The sequence below is a fragment of the Erithacus rubecula genome (assembly GCF_903797595.1).
Source record: "Erithacus rubecula genome assembly, chromosome: 13".
In the NCBI taxonomy this organism is placed as follows: Eukaryota; Metazoa; Chordata; class Aves; order Passeriformes; family Muscicapidae; genus Erithacus; species Erithacus rubecula.
This window is the reverse complement of record NC_136665.1, coordinates 3,753,935-3,772,336: the sequence shown is the minus strand read 5'-3', so window position 1 is coordinate 3,772,336 and position 18,402 is coordinate 3,753,935. Positions and strand designations below refer to the sequence as shown.

Sequence of the window (18,402 nt, the reverse complement as noted above, 5' to 3'; positions counted from 1 at the left end):
GTGTAGTCCAGCCTGAGAGGAGCCAAAATTTAGCTAAAACCAAAATATGTGACCACACCGCACATGGACGGGTTGTGAGCACGAAAGGAATATGTCATGTTATTAAAATGTGATGGGCAGGCTCCAAGGCAGCTTTGTGCAGTTGATGTTAGATTCATCACATTATGTAAACCACATTTATAAACAGTGCTAGAAAATGAAAAAGCACTTAGTTTGTTTTAGAATAACAAATGTATACAAGACTGGCTTAAAACAGAGATTGCAATGGAAGCATTAGCCACATATGGCAGCATATGTTTGCTCTCTCAGACATATCAAGTAATACAAAATACAGTAATTTTCAAGAAAGAAATCAAAGGTAGCATTTTATATCACTGAAGAGATAATTTCAAATATAAAACACCATCCAAATTCTTTTTCATCTGCATATTTCACCATGGTGAGACAGTATTCTGAACTACTTATGTGTTGGATACACATCTATCCTTTGCTCAAAAAAATCAACTGCCATTACTCATAAACATTACATAAGTATTTTAAGACAAGACAGAATTCTAATTTTCAACCAATTGTCTCATTGGTGGAAACAGATCACTGAAAAGTTCTGAACAAACAGTCTGACCTTATATAATGTATTAGGTATTTAAACACATAATCTTTCTTTGGAAAATACACCAACACTTGCTTGCAAAGAAAATACCCTCAGACTACTATTTAAGAGTATCTCTCTTCATCAAGCCCCCAACATCATGCATTAAAATCCTGAGACATTGAACATGTGCTGCAAATGTTGAAAAGGACAGGGCCATAAAGTGAATTGAGAACCACTTGATAAGTTTGAAGTACTGCTGTCAAGAGTAAAGCTTAGAACTAAATAGTCAAGAGACCTGAGAAGGTGAATTCTGGGTGTTTTATCCTAGATTGCAATCATATTCACATCAAAATACTGGATCCATACCCTGAGATATTAAACAGTTGCATACAAGAACAGCATGTGATCTATATTTATTTCTGCCCTATTGATACTATATAATGGACAAAATTGATGGATAATCCACTTTAAACTCAGATTGTCACATTTTTTCCAGATACTACCACTTTGTGTGTCACCCTCATTATGTAGTTGGCTATGACAAACTTTATACACATAGGAATTTGTTCCTACCATGAGAATCAACTACAAAGAGAAAATAATAACAAAACCCCTGAGTATTCATCCAAAATTGAGATGTTACTAAACCTCAAGAATAGTCTGCTGCAAAACCAGAGTGAGCTGAAGCTGCTGATTCAACATTTTGCCACTGAACAAAGTGAAAAAAGAAACCAGTACATTTATATCACAACCCTCAGGCCCTGCTCTCTTCTATTAAACAGCCAAGAAATTGTTGGAGGGTTTTTTAAAACAGCAATTTAATACTAATTTCCTCAAGTAAGCCTATCCAAACCAAGCTATTCAAAACACAGGGGAGTGTTTGCTTAGGAAGCTTTGGTTTCTACAAGCAGGCAAGAGAAAGCAGATATATGCAATTTGAGATTTCAAAAAAGCTTCAGATCATCCTTCAGATTTTTCTGTGGGAATGTGATTGCTTTTGAAACTGTAATTTTATTCCTTGGGAAAAGTGATAGGGAGACTCCTTATCATCATCCATCTGTGCTACTGGAACTGGAACACATCAAAAGCAATGCTGCAGGTAACACAAGTCTTGTCTTGGTTGATATCACAGCACTAAAGTTTAAATTTTTGGCACAGAATCCTTTTCTTCCTTAAGAAAGTAACAGTAGACAAAATATCTATTATGCAACTCGTAGAGACATTTTGCAAACAGCACATTGCATTTATAATTAAAAAAAAAAAAAAACCCAACAAAATTCAAGTAACATTTCCAGGCTTTTTTTTCCCAAGCCCAGACTTTTAACATAGAAAGGAGCTAATTAAAGAAACAGATGAAGTCAGATGTGCACGGAACTGGGTATAATGTATTGTAAATTTAAAGACACAAAGCACTTCCCTGACTATGAAACTTGCTTTAGGTAAACTCCATTAATTAAACATTTTTGAAGTTTACATAAACAGAGGCCTACAAAAGGTAAACAAAGAATAACCCAGTTTCTAAATATTGTGATGTACTCGTCAGTACAAACTTGTAACAGGGCACATTCTCAAAGACCCGGTTTTAAACCCACAACTTCAATCACAGAATACTGCAAATACTGTCTCTGTTTTAATTAATAGATATGCTTTATTTCCCACACACACAAGACAGAAATTAGCTATATTGATTAAAAATCTGATCTACTGTTTACATTCTTGAACCATTGTCCCCAGCCAGATTGCTGCCTCCTGAAAGCAGAGCTACAATTTACACATAGCTACACAATAAAGTCCTAATTTTCTAACTTTAGAAAGTTTTGGCAGCCTGCAGGTCACTGCAGGCTACTGGTTTAGTCTGCCACTGGCTGAAGTTTTATAGTTCTATTCAAGTCACACATTTAAAAGAATAATGGCTAGTGAAATCATAAATAAGTGGGATTCCACAGCAAGAATGACCTGAAATGGACCTCACTGTACTTCCAATGGCCTGATGTCAACTATTATTGAACTACAGGTTTTATAAAGCCTTCCACTAGACGTCTAGAGTTAAGCCAGAAGTTTTGGCTCTAATACAGGCAGTGATGAAAAACATATGAGTGGTAACAAGTCGCCTTAATATCATTCTTCAGTACTAAGATGGGCTAATCTGAAGCAGCACTTTACTCTGGTATCACCCACGGTGCCAGAAGGATCAAGAGCTTGGAAGTGAACTTTTTCTTTATATATACTTTTCATTTCATACAACTCACTCTAACTACCTTTTTCACTAATTTTTTGTAATATGAAATAACTGGACATAAGGACCATAGGTGGATTATCCCAGTGCTTCCAGAAGAACTTCCAAACCTGCAAGGTATGTCCAATTTGAATACCTATTCTATATAAATAGCAGTAAAGAGTTGAGTTTGTCAGTCACTATGTGCAGCTTAATAATATCAGATAATTTAGAATTAGAAATGCCACTTTTTAAATGGAACATTTGAAAATTTACTTGTATCTGAAATACTTCTGTATTTACTACATGTGAGCTGAAAAACAAATAGAGCTATGGTGAATTATTTAACTAAGATTTGTCAGAAAAATGTTACAATTGACCATAACACTTTTTCTCAGTTATAACCATATATTAAAATCTACTCTATAATAACAGCATCTGTTGCAGTAACAACTCAGTGTTAGCCTTCTGTAATTTGGTATTCAAATTGTTGAGATTTTTTAAGTACATATGAGCAAAGTAATTAAAAATGACCCAGGAAAGAATGAACTGAAGATGAACTACAACCTATAAATGCTCATAGATGATTCAGTAACAAGAGTCAAGCAGCTCTGCATAAAAAGTAAATACTCTGTAAACACAACTTATTTTGTAAACATCCTCTTAATTATTAGTGCTCAACTTTAATATTGGACTATTTCTGACAAAAAACATTTTCTACAGTAACTTTACTAACAAAGAACCTTCCTCCTATTTTTCTTCAGCAATTTAAGTAAATCAATAAAGCATATAAAGAGTTAAACATAAACTCCTTTTAGTTCTGGAATGGGACAATGACTAATAGAACCAGAACTATTTTTAAATATAGATTTCAAAACAGTTAAGGTCTTGCCTTTCTTTGGACAAAATCTTTGCACAGAGCAATGACTTGTGTTATTAATGAACACAGGACTTCTCTTTGCCTCTGCAAAGACCACCACTGGGTCATTTAAACATTTCCTTATCAGAGACAATGGGAAATTTGTCTCTGTACACCAGTAACAGAAGTGATTTCTAAATACAATTTAGAGTATTTTTAAGACTTAAAAACTTTATGTATTAACTCTTTCAGTACCATAACTGATAAGACAACAAAGTCCACATTGCTGAACTGGCTTGCAACTGCCAAGCAATTCAGAGTTATTTGTTGTTGTGTCTTTTTATGCACTCATTCCACAGTAGCAACACAACTTTTATTCTCACTGTTCTTCCTATAACTCATGTTTAGAATTTTCACATCACAAAAAATATGGGAATTTTCTGTATAAAGTCTTAAGGGTTTTAATCACATTATACTGTGACATCACCTGTATTTAATGATTTATAAATTATAATTAATAGCATAAAAAGTGCCTGTGATCCATGTGTTGTTTGGCAATATGAGTTTGGGTACAGATGCCCAAATTAGTGAAGATAAGTGTGTCCCAAATAGCCAGTGCAGTGATTTTTGGACAGTTGCACATCTCAGGAAAGCACCTTAGATATCTCTCCATGTGAAGTGCACTCTCCACATTCAGTCACCTCACCTCGGGGTGGCCCATGTTCCAGAGAGAAGGTGCTACTCAAAAGCTTTTTGTGCTGAAGGATAAGAAGGACTGACACAAAGAAGGTACAATGGAGCTTGAATTCACCACACTCTTTGTCAAACTCATTCTCAATGTTCTGGTCTGTTAAAACAAGAATGGACAAAGCCAGGCTTTGTCCAAGTGACAACCAGCTGCTCAGGGGATTATTTCACAGAGCACTTCAGCCTGACTAACAGCTTGACTATGTCAGGAATGCTCCCATTGCTCCTCCTTCCTCCTCTTTCCATTTAATGTTCCAACCAGGCTGCTCCCATCCATTCTGTTGTGATGGTTCTGGTACTCCAAACTGTCTCAGTTTCTTATTTGTAAATAATACAATGGGATTTTTTGTTGTTCACATTAGTTTTGTGTTGGTGTTGTGAGTTCAACCAGCTCAGTGAATGCCTGAGAGAAAGAGCTGGTACCAGAGAGCTGGCAGGGAGCACAGTCAGGCTCAAGTGGCAGCAAGGGACCATTAGCACAGCTGTACCTATACCTTCTGAAACAGTATTTCATAAAATCTTCACGAAAGTAATTCCAGAAACATCACTAGGATCTTCGATTTTAGGCTTCCTTTTAATTCTCTTATTCTCGACGTTTAAGCATGAAGAAAATTTGTGTAAGCTCTTTGAGAAAAGCATTTTTACAGAGTCATATCAGAATCTATTTACTGGGAAACTCAAAACCTCAGGCATCCCCTCACCTTCATAAAACTCAGTTCTTTAGGATCCATTCTTTGGCATTTCTTTGGCCAATGCAAATCTGGAGTCAAGCTTGATGATCATTCCTAACTACAAAGCCAATAATGATTTCCTAAGGGCAAAATAGGAAGATGAAGCAAGGGCTTTTTTCTTTAAAACTGAAAAATCACAACTCGGGTTTCCTTACATAAAGGGACTTGTTTTCAAGAGATTTAATTCACAGAACCAAGATATGCCACCAGTGACACATGTCAACACTACTTTTCTAGAACTTTGTGAGCAACACGTTTTTCCAGAGTTCAAATTGGCCACTACTACAATCACAGCCTTCATCTTTTAATACTTTGAAACCCTAAATTTTGGCTATGTGAAAGAAAACATGCAATTCATTTGCTACAGATGCAAGTGTGGGAACAGATTTTTGAGTTGTTTCATAAGATAACTTCATAGCACCAGATCAAAAAAATATTTTAGGAACATACATCCAAGTTTAACTTTCAGATCCAGCACAACTACACAGTCAGTGCCTCTCTCAAATTAAAGTCAGCAGGGACTTGTGAAGTCCATGTCCTAAGACATAATCACACTTGATATCCTACATATGGAAATGGTGTCTCATCACTGGATAAGCCAGGGGGCATTTTGTCACTTAGGACCCAAACTGCCAGGGAAGAACAGAGAGACTGAGAGCCCATGTGTGACAGCCCAGCCATTAAACCACTTGTCCAAGAACAAGGAGAACTTGGAAGTCTGAAAGACTTCCAATCCTCATCTCCTAATTGATGGTGTGACTAAAGTAGTGAAGATTTTGGCCTTTTTCTGAAGCTGAAATAGAAGACTGAAAAGACCAAATATTCCAAAGGTGCACAGCCAGAGACTACAATTCTCTCCAAAAAAACAGAGGTTCCACACCTTCTTCCCAGCACTGTTTATACACAAAGAGTCTTTCAAGGACAGACATTGTAAGGGATTGCAAGAACAACCACAAAATTCTTTCTAGGAGCATTGCAAGAAAACACTATTTTGAACACAAAGGAAAATACATGGGAAAAATACACATGAAGATTCTTTCAAGATATTGCTGCATCAGTAAAAGTACATGCCCTTCCCAAATGGGCATGCAATTGAAATATTATGGGAAATATTAAATTTAGCTATATGTTGTTAATCTACAAGATACAATGTAATCTGTGATTCTGATTTCAGGCATGTATTTGGGGGAAAGAAGTCACTGCATTCTTTTTATGTTATCTGAACTCTGTTAGCTTTTTTCTTTTTATACTCCCTGAAACAGACTTAGATTCAGGAGCAGCAAGGTATGCAGGATATTTGCATTTAATGCTGTTATGAACTCCCTCCAATAAACATCAAAATGACTTTGCAAGAAAAAAGTAGTACAAACAAAATCTCATTTTGAATAAGCCAAATCAAACCCCAGTACAAGCCAGAGCACTCCTTTTCCTGCAGTGGAGGACCAATGACAAAATGCCTACATAAAGGCATTTTTCATCTCCAAACAGATCAGCAAACATTTAATTAGGTGATTAAACAAGAATTGACACCAATTTAATGTTTCCTTAAAGAGGCCTATGATAGTCTAAACAGAAACATTTTTATAAACAGGACATACACAATAAAATTTTCTGCAGCCCCTCTTGGTTTGTGGAGCACATTTTTGGTTCCAAATGACTTCTGGAACTGGGCTTGGAGGGAAACAACCTTGAGCTGAGTGCTGAATCTACAGCATTTTCTCAGAGTTTGTTGCACCCTGTGGCAATTCTTACTATCTCTATTCTCCTCTGCACCTAGTTTTGTAGGAGCAAGGAAAAAAAACCCCACCAAACAGAAAAGCCCAAACCTATGTTTATTGAAAATTTCACAGACAAAGCAACCAGATTCCAGCTTTTCTTCTGTATGTAATTTAAGTCACTGATTTCCACTTACATGGACTTCTAACATGCAAGTCCTCAGAGAAAAGAGCCCTCCTTAAACAGAAGTCAAGAGAGTATTTGGTTTGTTCAGTCTGGAAAAACAAGAAGTTTTGGAGTGACCAAATTGTGGCCTTCCAGTGCCTGAAGGAGCCAACAAGAAAGACAGAGAGGGACTTTTTACAAAATCCTGGAGTGACAGGACAGGGGGAATAGCTTCACACTGGCAGGGAATAGGGTTAGATGGGATTTTGGGATGGAATTGCTCCCTTTGAGGTGGGCAGGCCCTGGCACAGGTGCCCAGAGCAGCTGTGGCTGCCCCTGGATCCCTGGCAGTGCCCAAGGCCAGGCTGGATGGGTTTGGAGCAGCCTGGGACAGTGGAGGTGTCCCTGCCATGGCAGGGAGACGAGAAATGATTTTTTAAGGTCCCTTCCAACCCAGAATGTTCTGGGATTCTACAATTGTGTGAAATATGTCTGCCTGCAGAGGTGAACTTCTATAAATGACAATAATAAACAAATGACTGGAACATGGGAAAAACTTGGTCAGGACTGAAACCTTCAGATTAGACTAGGAAGAGTTTAATTAAAGTGCTTAGGGAGTGGAATACCAAGTGTTTAGGAAATATCCTGCTGAGTGCATTTTATGCACTGCTAGTCAAGCACTTCCCAATTGTATAAGCAATTCACATATGCCAGCGTATCCCACTAAAATATTTTTTCATTAAGAACAAATAAAATAAATTTTATTTCAAGTTCTGGTAAAGTTTACTACAAAAATTCTACTTCAAAACTTGAAGAAATTATGATATTATTTGTAAATTATTATTTGTAAACTAAACTAAAATACTTTGATATTACATCAATGCCTAATGAATTTAAGTTAATATTATGAGCAGTTTTATAGTATTAATTTATATTTAAAATATTTTTTTTATATTCTTCATCCTTCATATACTAATTAAACCTCAATATTCACAGCAGACTATTTTTCAGGAACTGATGGTATGGCAGTGAGTGAAGTAGACAGTTCAATAGCTTCATTTGCTGTTCCCTGTTCACTGATTCTGGTGTTTGTTCTTTTGTTCACTTTCCAAGATTGGTTGTCCTGATTAAGAAGATATGAAAGAATACACACTTCTCCTCTTCTTGGCTTTGTGCTCTGCCAAATCTCTCACTGGTCCTTCATTTTTTACACTAAAGAATATGATGCTCCAAGATATGGAAGATGACGACGATGATGACGATGACGACAATTCTCTATTTCCAACCACTGAACCCATTCTGCCACTAATTCCTTTTGATCTGTTCCCAACATGTCCCTTTGGATGCCAGTGCTATGTGAGAGTTGTCCATTGCTCTGACCTAGGTAAGAATGAATTTGTGTGTCTGTTCTCCACTGGATTCCCCTTTGGAGGATTTGTCTATCGAAGGATGAAATAATGATGCAAAGTATTCCCTCAGCTTAACCTCCACCAAAGTGAGCATCCCTGGTAACAGTTTAGCCAAAGACAAATGTGTTCCTGTCAGTGCTGCAGGTACATCCCAGTCCCTGGAAGTGAATTCATTAATTGTGCCAATTTGAATTAATACTCACTGAAGCTTTCCTACAATTCAAGAGTGTGCTCCCAGCACTAGCACAGTGATAATTACATTTGTTCTCACCACAGCCCTGCCACCTTCCTAAACTTCATCCTGGACTCCTCATGTCTCAGAAACATTGACCATACATCAGTTGATGGGGTTTTAAAATGCGTTGTTATTATTAAGGAATCAAAAACTTTTGCTGACAGCAGCAAACTGTGGTTAATATATCTGGTCTACAGATTTCAAAACCACTTTACATGAGTTCACACATAGAAAAATCCCACAGACTTCATCTTTGGATAACTGAAATCTATTAATTACAGAATAATTGTTAATAAATTGGACAGCATTTAGCATTTCATGCATCAGCATTTCCACTCAAAAGAAAGTTACTGTCCCTGTTGAATCTTTTCTGCTGATTCAGGATCTCAAATGGCCTGAACTGCAGCAGATTTGTAGCTGAACAGCAAACTGGGTGGGGGATTAATGCTACTAGTACTGATTTATGTTAATGATCTATGGTGTTGGTAATGAGTTATGTTAAAGACTTGTGGTACTGATTTATGCTAATGATTCCTGGTGCTGAAGTGCTGGCAGTAGGACCCTCCTTTGCTCACACCAAGGTTTCTCAGCCCCACCATGACTTGAATGAACTCTCAGCAGCTGCCCCAGTGCCATGGACAGAGCAGAGCAGAGGCAGCAAGGAGCACTGAGCAGAGACTCCTGAATCCACAGTTCTGCTCCTCAACAGGGAACCACCATCCTGGATTCCTGAGGGATCCTTTCTCCAGGACTAAACACTTGTCCTGTAGGACAACCTGTGCTCTGAGGATTATTTCACAGATGCAAAGAGTCCACAATGAGCAGCCCTCACTAAGTTTTCATGGTCAGGAGCAGAAGTAATTCCTCCCAAATCCATGCACACATTTGTGGTACACTCTTAAATCATTAGTTTTTCCCACTATCAAAAATTCCCTTAAACCCTTTGCTTTATGGCTGTTCATATTTTCTTCCCCACCATATTCATCAACAACTTTATTGTGTTTTGATGTTTGGCAGTTAATTTCTTTGGACTTATATACAGCACATAACATTTCTGTTTATGTCTCACAAAACAGGTTTGACATCAATTCCTCGCAACATCCCACCAGACACTCGTATGATTGACCTTCAAAACAACAAAATCAAAGAGGTCAAGGAAAATGATCTCCGAGGACTCACATCACTTTATGTAAGCTTGCTATTTCCCAAGTTTGAAATCTTAGTTCGCAATCTGAAATATTTAGATACTCTAAAAATACAAATGGTATTTCCTTCTCCAATAATAAGGATAAAAATAGTCTAATGCCTGCATATTTGAGTGCTCCCACATAGTAAGCAGCAAATACCTTTGAGTTGTAAGAACTACTTTCTACAATGTCCAGCAATTGTACCATATGCATCCAACAAAAAAGATTCTCAAGATTTTTCAGTTCTCTTAGCACGCACAGAAACATTCCCCACATTTTAAAGGCTGCAAGGCAAGTGCTCTTTTTTATCTGCTTAGCTGGAAAACAGCAGAAAGAATTTAATCTCACAGGAGAACTGCAATGATATTTTCTGAGGGTATTTTCCAAAGAACAGAACATACAGCTGACACATGCAGCACTGAAACCAATGCCACAAATCCAACTGACCTGAATAGAAAACAAAAACCCTGAATTACTGGAAAAGTTAAGGGCTTTACTCCTAATTTGTTACCATGCTCAATTATGCATGTAGAGACAGTCTTTCAAACAAATATCACTGTCAACTGATAAATGTAGATGTTTACAGTACACAGTAATCCCTTTTTATGATGAAAGGAAATGAGAGTCTCAAAGAACTGGGAAGTAGATTAAATAGTAGAATATTTGTTTCTATTGGATGTCACCCTAGATCCAGTATCCAGATCTAGTTCCACTAACAAATACTGACCATTTTAAAATTTTCTGTCTAAAACCCAAATCTGTTCCATAACTTACAGCAAATTAATTGCATTCTATTCTCCATCAAAAAGATATGGGACACGGAATAAAGTAACATAAGGATCATTCCTAACACATTAGGAAGAAACTCTTCCCTGTGAGTGTGGGCAGGCCCTGGCACAGGGTGCCCAGAGAAGCTGTGGCTGCCCCTGGATCCCTGGATGTGTCCAAGGCCAGGCTGGACAGGGCTTGGACCACCCTGGGATAGTGGAAGGTGTCCCTGCCTATGGCAGGGGTGGCACTGGATGGGCTTTAAGGACCCTGCCAACCCAAAAATCATTCTGTGATTCTATAAAACAAACCCTTTCAGTCATATTTGGCTTCTTAGCAAGATCTGAAAATTTACCTGATCTAAGTGTTTATGAATGAGCTTGTTAATTATTATGGCCTAACACAGGACAGAAAAAACAGGAACTATATAAATTCAGAGTTGGCAACAAAGCATTTCCTATTCTTTTGTCTTCTGTCTGGGTGCAGAAGGGTCTCAGCAATGAGCAAAGGGCAAATGCACAAACTGTGGTTTATATTCTGTATAAAAGATCTAAGAGTCTCTTATCTCCAATGACTGAGAAAGTCACTGGAATCCATCAGCAATCACCACATTACAGACCAGAGTCACCACTTAATTATGTGATTGCTGAGGATACTGAGCTTTTACTCCTCAGTTCATTTGTGGCAAGTCTGAACAACATTTTCACTGAGCAAAGTTTACTTTGTACAACTTGCCTCAGTCCTGGCGTCTGCTTAGCAAAGGCACAGATGGCAACTTGGATTAGGAAGGAGCATTTCCTGTTTATTTCCTTGAGCTAACCTCATTTTTTTTCTGGGAAAAAAAAATTCTTGTTTGCTCTACTTTTTTCCCCGCACAATTCCTGAGAGGAGATGACTCCAAGAAATAAAAAAGGAACAGACATGAATAGTTTAAGTATGGAAATACAGAGATGTGATTTGACATGCAAAATCATTTCAGATAGTGTGTATTTTGTTGTCTGTAGTAACTCATTACAAATTCTGTGATAAAACATAGCAGGGAGGAAAAAGCTGCCCCAAAAGACTCGTGTACTGTACTCAGAGAGACTAAAATTCACAGGAGTGGGAAATGACAAATAAAACAAATTCATGTATCATATACAGATACTAACAGCTAAGAAACTCGGATTGAAAATTTTACAGCAGTGTTTTGCAGCATTATGTTGAAATAAAATATGATATTCTGAGTTTTGAGAATTTGCCTGCATTAAGGAACAATAGCAACGAAGTATATAACCCTCATACAATCCCACAAAATATCTGAATACAAATATATTGTTTTGCCAGTTCTCATGATCCATTGGCACGTTGTCAGCTCTACCTTCTAGTTAATGCTCCAGCTTTCAGATTCTTTGTTTTTTTTAGAATCAGCTGGAATGCCCAAAGCATCTACAAAGTGCTGAAGTTTAGTAGGATGGAAAAAGGAAAATATTTTAAATACTTAATTGCTGAATTACACATCAAATCCATGACTTCAAATTCATAGTCATAACAGTTCTGGATAAGAAAGCTCTCTACTGCTCTTTTCATCTCTCACAGGCACTGGCTTTGAACAACAATAAAATACACAAGATCCATCCCAAAGCCTTTGAACCAACAAAGAGGCTACGACGACTGTATTTGTCCCACAACCAACTGACAGAGATTCCAACAAACCTACCCAGAACTCTGGCAGAACTCAGAATTCATGCTAATAAGGTTAAGAAAATCCCCAAGGATGTATTTAAAGGAATGAAGTCTCTACATGTTTTAGGTAAGCCTAATTAAGTAGAACAGAAATTGTCTTTATCAAAAATGGAACATATTATACATAATTTCCATTGAAACATTTCCCCAAAGCCCAATTTCCTCTCAAAGAGATTCCATGCTGTGGGAATATCCTCCACAATTCAGTTTCTATGTGAAATGGCTACAAAGGTCAAGTTTTGGGTGATCCTGCAAGCCAAATAACACAGCTTTAATTCACTGAGAGGTGTGACACCCCTCAGAACAATCAAAGCTAAACATTAATGAGTGCTTGGAATATCAGAAATCATGCATAAATTTATCACAGCTCTTTGTAACAGTCTAAATCTACACAAAATTCCTGTGTCATAAATGCTTTTCTTTTTCCCCCTTGGGCAGAAATGAGTGCAAATCCTCTTAACAATGATGGAATAGAGCCAGGGGCTTTTGAAGGGGTAAATATCTACCACATACGAATTGCAGAGGCAAAGTTAACTTCAATTCCTAAAGGTAGGTATGCTTCCCTTTCCTAATTTACTTATTCCAGAATACTCCTTAATAAAATCTTTAACATCTGAAGGATTATTACATTCATAAATTGTTTTTATTCTCATTACTACCAAACCACCTCCTACCTTTTCTTTTTGAACTTAGTATCCAATTCCCCATCCCAGAAGAGTACCTGCACAAACTGCACACAGGCTCCCTCTCCCAGCTTTTCCCTGCCAGAACAGCCACTCCTCTCAGAGACCCTTGTCTCAGGAGGAACAATACAAAGAAACTCATAATATGAAGTCACTTCACATCTTTCATACATCAGCCTCTCAAAAATCCTCATGGAGAAAGGGTCAACTCTCCAATATTTGATCAAGATCATAAGGGATGCAGAATTCCCACTTCTTTTATGGATTTAAAATGTAACTCCAAAATTTCTAAATTTAATTTTTAATATTTCGAGTCACATTGCACCTCCAATATGATGTTCAATATAGTTTTGCTAAATAAAACTTAATTTTAATATTTCATTACATTTACCATAACATACTACAAAATCAAATCACTTTTTCATATTAAAAAAACCCAACCTTGTAATCTGGAGGTAAAAATAAGTTAAAAAGCTAATGTGAGAAATCCCTGACCTCCACATACACAAATGCAGCATAAAAGGTTCAGTACAACAGTCCACCTGCTTTTTCTGCAGGTCAGTGTGGTATCAAACTCAATTCTCATGATTTTCAACCCCACAAAACTACTAGCTAAGAGAAAAAGGAAGGAAACAAAGCAAAACACTGTGTTCTGTGCTTTAACTCACAGGGAATCTAAATGTTGGCCCCTGTATTTCTGATCATTCAGATAAACAACTAGTTTCTTATTAATCTCTTTCTGTATGCATATATGTGTATATACAGAAATACAGAATGATCCCTGTAGAAGAGAGCAGTAAAAAAAAACTACCAACAATAATCCAAACCAACTCACCCCAATTGTTCAGATAACTTTAAGATCAGAAAGCCTCTGTCTGCCTATGGCAATATTTCCTAACACAAAAAAAAAAAAAAAAAAAAAACCCCAACCCCCAAAACAATCTAGTATCAGCTCCTGCCACTTAGTACAAAAAAAACCCCAACATAAAATGATTCAAATAGAGAAATCTCCTGCAAAGACACGGCATGAGGTCTAAAATGTGGTGTCAGATACATAAACAAACCAAAACAAACAGGATTTTATGGTGAACTCATTCACCACAAAGACAAATAGAGTTTGTAGATGCTTCTTTCTGCAAATGCTTCAATAGCACAAAGGTTTAAAAAATGTAGCTTATAAAAGGTACTAAATTGTGCAGTGGACAGGTGGGTGGCCCTCCCTATCCCTGTGGATACTGTCACTGAGGCACCCGGAACTGCGAGCTGGAATGCAAACTGGAACAAAGCCCAAACAAACAAACTGAATTCCAAGTGGAATAAAGGCAGGCTGGGAAGCAGCCACATCCCTTCAAGCCCAGGGCAGCAGGAGCAGTGCTCTCCCAGCCCCAGAGAGCAGCAGCAATCACTTGGTCTCGGGTGCCATCTAGACAGAGAGCCCAGCATCAGCAAATTCAGGCTGGGACAGCTTTCCTTGCCCTTACCAAGAGGATGTTGTGGAAAGATTCGTCACCTCCTGGTCCATTCATGCAGGCTGGATTTGGAATTTTTGGAAATGCAAGAGAAAACATTCTGGCATGGGAAGGAGTTATCAAATAGCACAATTCTGCTTAGAGTACTCCAAAAGCTTTCCTCCCAGTCACATCCTAGCAGCTGTGACAGCACAACTGCTACATCATGTAGAAAAAAATTACAGCTCTTCAGAAAACTGCCCCTGGTTCCACAGGCTTTGACTACAGACTGAGATAAATGCACAAAACACAGGATTAATATATTTGACAAAGTAGCCATGACAGTTGTTATAAAGGAAGCCAGAAAAATTACCAAATTTTGGAACTCTTATTTCTCTTAATTAGCATATGTTCTTCCACAGCTTAAGTTTCTTTTTAAAGTTATTATTTTAAACCAAATTATATTGGAGATTTTCTTCATTAACATACTTGTATCTAATACCAATTTCTTTGATGCAGACAATCTCCCCAAGATTCTTCACCCAACTCTAAACATAAGAAAAGAAGATTTTTTGGAACATAATAATTGGTTTTTTTACACTGTGCATTTTTTTTTCATCAGATTTGCCCTCCAGTCTTCTGGAGCTTCACTTAGATGACAACAAGATCACAGGAATTGAACTTGAGGATTTTAACCGTTACAAAGACCTTCAAAGGTAAATTTCCCAGGCAGAATCCCTTTATTTATTAGAATGTCATGCTCAGCAAGATCTTTGATACTTCTCTTTTTAACAGGAGAAAAGAAAATAAAAATTTTAGGTTAATTAGTAAGAATTGCTCTAAATAAGACCAAACTTAAAAACCCAAACACACCCCCAAATCCCCACATTAGTCTTGTTTTTACGTGTTTTGCCAACAGTCTGCAACAGAAAAGTAGGCTAAGAACAAAATACAACCACCTAATTCTTATCAATTTATTGGCATAAATACAGCAGCTGGTAAAGGAAACAACTTGGTAAGTGCTTTCAAATGCAATGAGGTTTAAAAAAAAATGTGTTTCTGAGGAATGTATCACTGAAATAAGAGGGAAGGAAGTTTCCTCTGGAAGGCTCAGTTAAGAACTCTGAATGGCTGAGCAGCACTGAATTTGGTAACAGAAATTACTGAGCTGCCTTTAGGTACCAAATTCAGTTTCTGAAGAAATCAGGAAAGAATGGAGAAAAAAAGGGGATGGCAGGATGGACAGAAAGAGCAATTCTGAATGACCTATGGCTCCAGCTTCTGAATCACCTTCTGAGCAAAGCAGGCTGAAGCCTTATAGCAAAAAATGTAAGGAAAATCTGGAAACAGGAAAGAAGGTAGTCCTGCTTAGTAAAAAAACCTTATATTTTAGAAATAAGTTATAGATTAAAAACACCTTCCTAGACAAGATTTGCTATTTGGCTGTTTATTAGAACTTACTACAGTGACTACACTTTGCAGCTACTTGGTAAATTTTTATGATTTATTTCACAAGCAGCTTGATGTTTATAATTTAAACACTTGCCACTATAATTACAAAAAATGCATGCAAAACTGAACAATTGCTTACATTAGATAACTGATAAAAAGCTGTGAGCCAATCTTCTTTAAGTGGAGTTTAAATCATGTTAGGTCAATGGTGATTTATTCCTATCAAAGGTAAGATTTCATCATCTTTCCTTAGTTTTCTCCCCATGTGTTTACTCCTGAGAATGTCAATCTTAAAAAGAAAAAAAAAAAGACTCCTCAATGCTGTTGTGAATCTCAATTAGTCTTTAATTGAATGTTCCTTGTGCTATTTCTAGGTTAGGCCTTGGCAATAATAAAATCAAAGAAGTGGAAAATGGAAGTTTTGCCAACATCCCAAGTATACGTGAAATCCACCTGGAAAAAAACAAGCTGAAGAAGGTTCCTCCTGGATTACCTGAGCTCAGATACCTGCAGGTCATACACTGAACATATCAGACAGCTCTGGGACTTCTGAGTGGTTTGACTTTCCCACTGTCTCACTGATTAGGTCACAACCAAAAAGCATAATTGACTGACATATATTTTGCCATGACCCACCTACTAGGAGAGTCTGAAATCATAAAAGCTTAATAAAGAAATTAACAAAATCAAACTGCAGGAACACTTCTTAGGAAATTAAAAAAAGGACAACAAAATGCTACACTCAAAAAATGTTTCCAGAAAATGTGAATATAATACTGCATCATTGTAATTCTTACTACAAGAGAATATAAGATTGCATTTTAGAATCAAGTCCCCTAAGAACAGAGTCCAATTACTCTAAAAACACATGGACAAAATGCCATATGACTTTTCCTTGTGGGAGAGAATGGGGCAGGAGGAAAATATTTTTAAAGATTTAACACAAATTTCAAACTCTTGTCACTCTCAATATCTGCATGGAACTGATGTTGTAGCAAACCTCAGTCACCTACATTCTAAGGAGTACTTTTCCCATTTCGATTCCAGCTCTTGTATTTCCTGTTCCTATTGCTGCAGGTGGTGTTCCTGCATTCCAACCATATTGCCAAGCTGGGAGTGAACGATTTCTGCCCGACAGGACGGAGGAAGAAGAAAGCTCTGTACAGCGGCATCAGCCTCTTCAACAACCCTGTCAAGTACTGGGAGGTGCAGCCTTCAACCTTTCGCTGCATTTTAGCCAGGAACAGCGTTCAGCTTGGCAATTTCCTCAAGTGAGGCCCAAGTTGGTCGTTTCAAAAAGCAACTTGTCTAAATCAGTTTTACAATACTTGAAATTTGCAGAAAAATGCTGATTTTACGCTATTTAACCGTTTACGAAGTATTTGCTATTTCAGAGGTAATTAATTAGAAACAATATGTTAAGTAGGATCCATTGTATTATTTGACAATGTTCAACCTACATTTGAATAATTTAAACGAAAGTCTTTATGTCTCTTAGAAGTGGAACTGGAAACTGCATTTGATGTTTCCTATTCTAGATGTTAAATGCCTTCCTTAAATCACATAGTTTGGAGATTTTCTTTCTTTCAAATAAATCCTAAAAATCATGTGGAAATGACTTTATCCACAGTTAGGAAAAAGTGACCTAGCTTCTCTCCCAGAACATGTTGAGGGAAAAGCTGCAAAACCAAAAATTACCAGGATTCAAGGGCAATTCTTTGCGCCATTTTTTATAATGAGCAAAGATGCAATAAAAAGCTGCAATATTGTCAGATAGTCGTCTCTAAGCTACAATATATTCTTACAATCTTTTAAGTGAGATAAAGGCAAGAATCAATCAAGAATAGACAAAAAGTCTTTAGAAGTTGTTGGTAATTTTTCCTTGCAACTTTAAGAGGAAAATGTCCTTCAGTGTTTTGCTATTGACAGAATTGGATGCAGTCTGAACATTAAAAGTAGGATTCAAGATTTATCATATGCTTCAAGCTTAATAGGAATGACTATTAAACTCCCTTTAGGCCAGCACAAACATTTTTCTTTTACCTATAACAACTGTAATCATGTTTTTCACTTTATTCTTTTCCTCCTTATATTTTGACATCACACGGGTTAAGGATGCCTCCTTAATGCAATTACCTTACAATTGCCAAAAAAAAGCAGCTGGAACTTGCCTGCCCTGCCCTTCCTGTGCAGGGCAGCACACAGAACTCTCAATACTGACAGTACTGTATAAAATGGATATTTTTAGATATCTATTTAGTGTATATTTGCTATTGGGTTTCAAAATAAATTAAATAAACGTACAGAATACCTGCATGTGTATACTTTATTATATGATAGCTAGCAACAAAATGTTCTGACATCATAACCAAGCACCTTTGTGAATCTTCCCTAGACACTTCCTCCAGTGCTCCTTTTTCCAAATCCACAGAGCTTACAGGTCATTTATCACTGCTGGTTTGCACAAAGC

At 37.1% G+C, this 18,402-nt stretch overlaps 2 protein-coding genes across 2 annotated transcripts in view; one reads left to right on the top strand and one right to left on the bottom strand.

The window, feature by feature from the left end:
• CENPP (centromere protein P) overlaps positions 1–18,402 on the bottom strand; it is a gene marked incomplete at its 5' end in the record, with an annotated part of 109,336 nt that overhangs the window by 42,147 nt on the left and 48,787 nt on the right. The window lies entirely within an intron of this gene.
• Positions 2,641–18,240, top strand: ASPN (asporin). The gene is made up of 8 exons (XM_079317171.1): positions 2,641–2,945; positions 8,139–8,409; positions 9,746–9,858; positions 12,203–12,416; positions 12,788–12,898; positions 15,103–15,196; positions 16,307–16,445; positions 17,010–18,240. Exons 2-8 carry the CDS (start codon positions 8,163–8,165, stop codon positions 17,205–17,207), a joined length of 1,116 nt encoding a protein of 371 aa, XP_079173297.1. The 5' UTR covers positions 2,641–2,945; positions 8,139–8,162; the 3' UTR covers positions 17,208–18,240.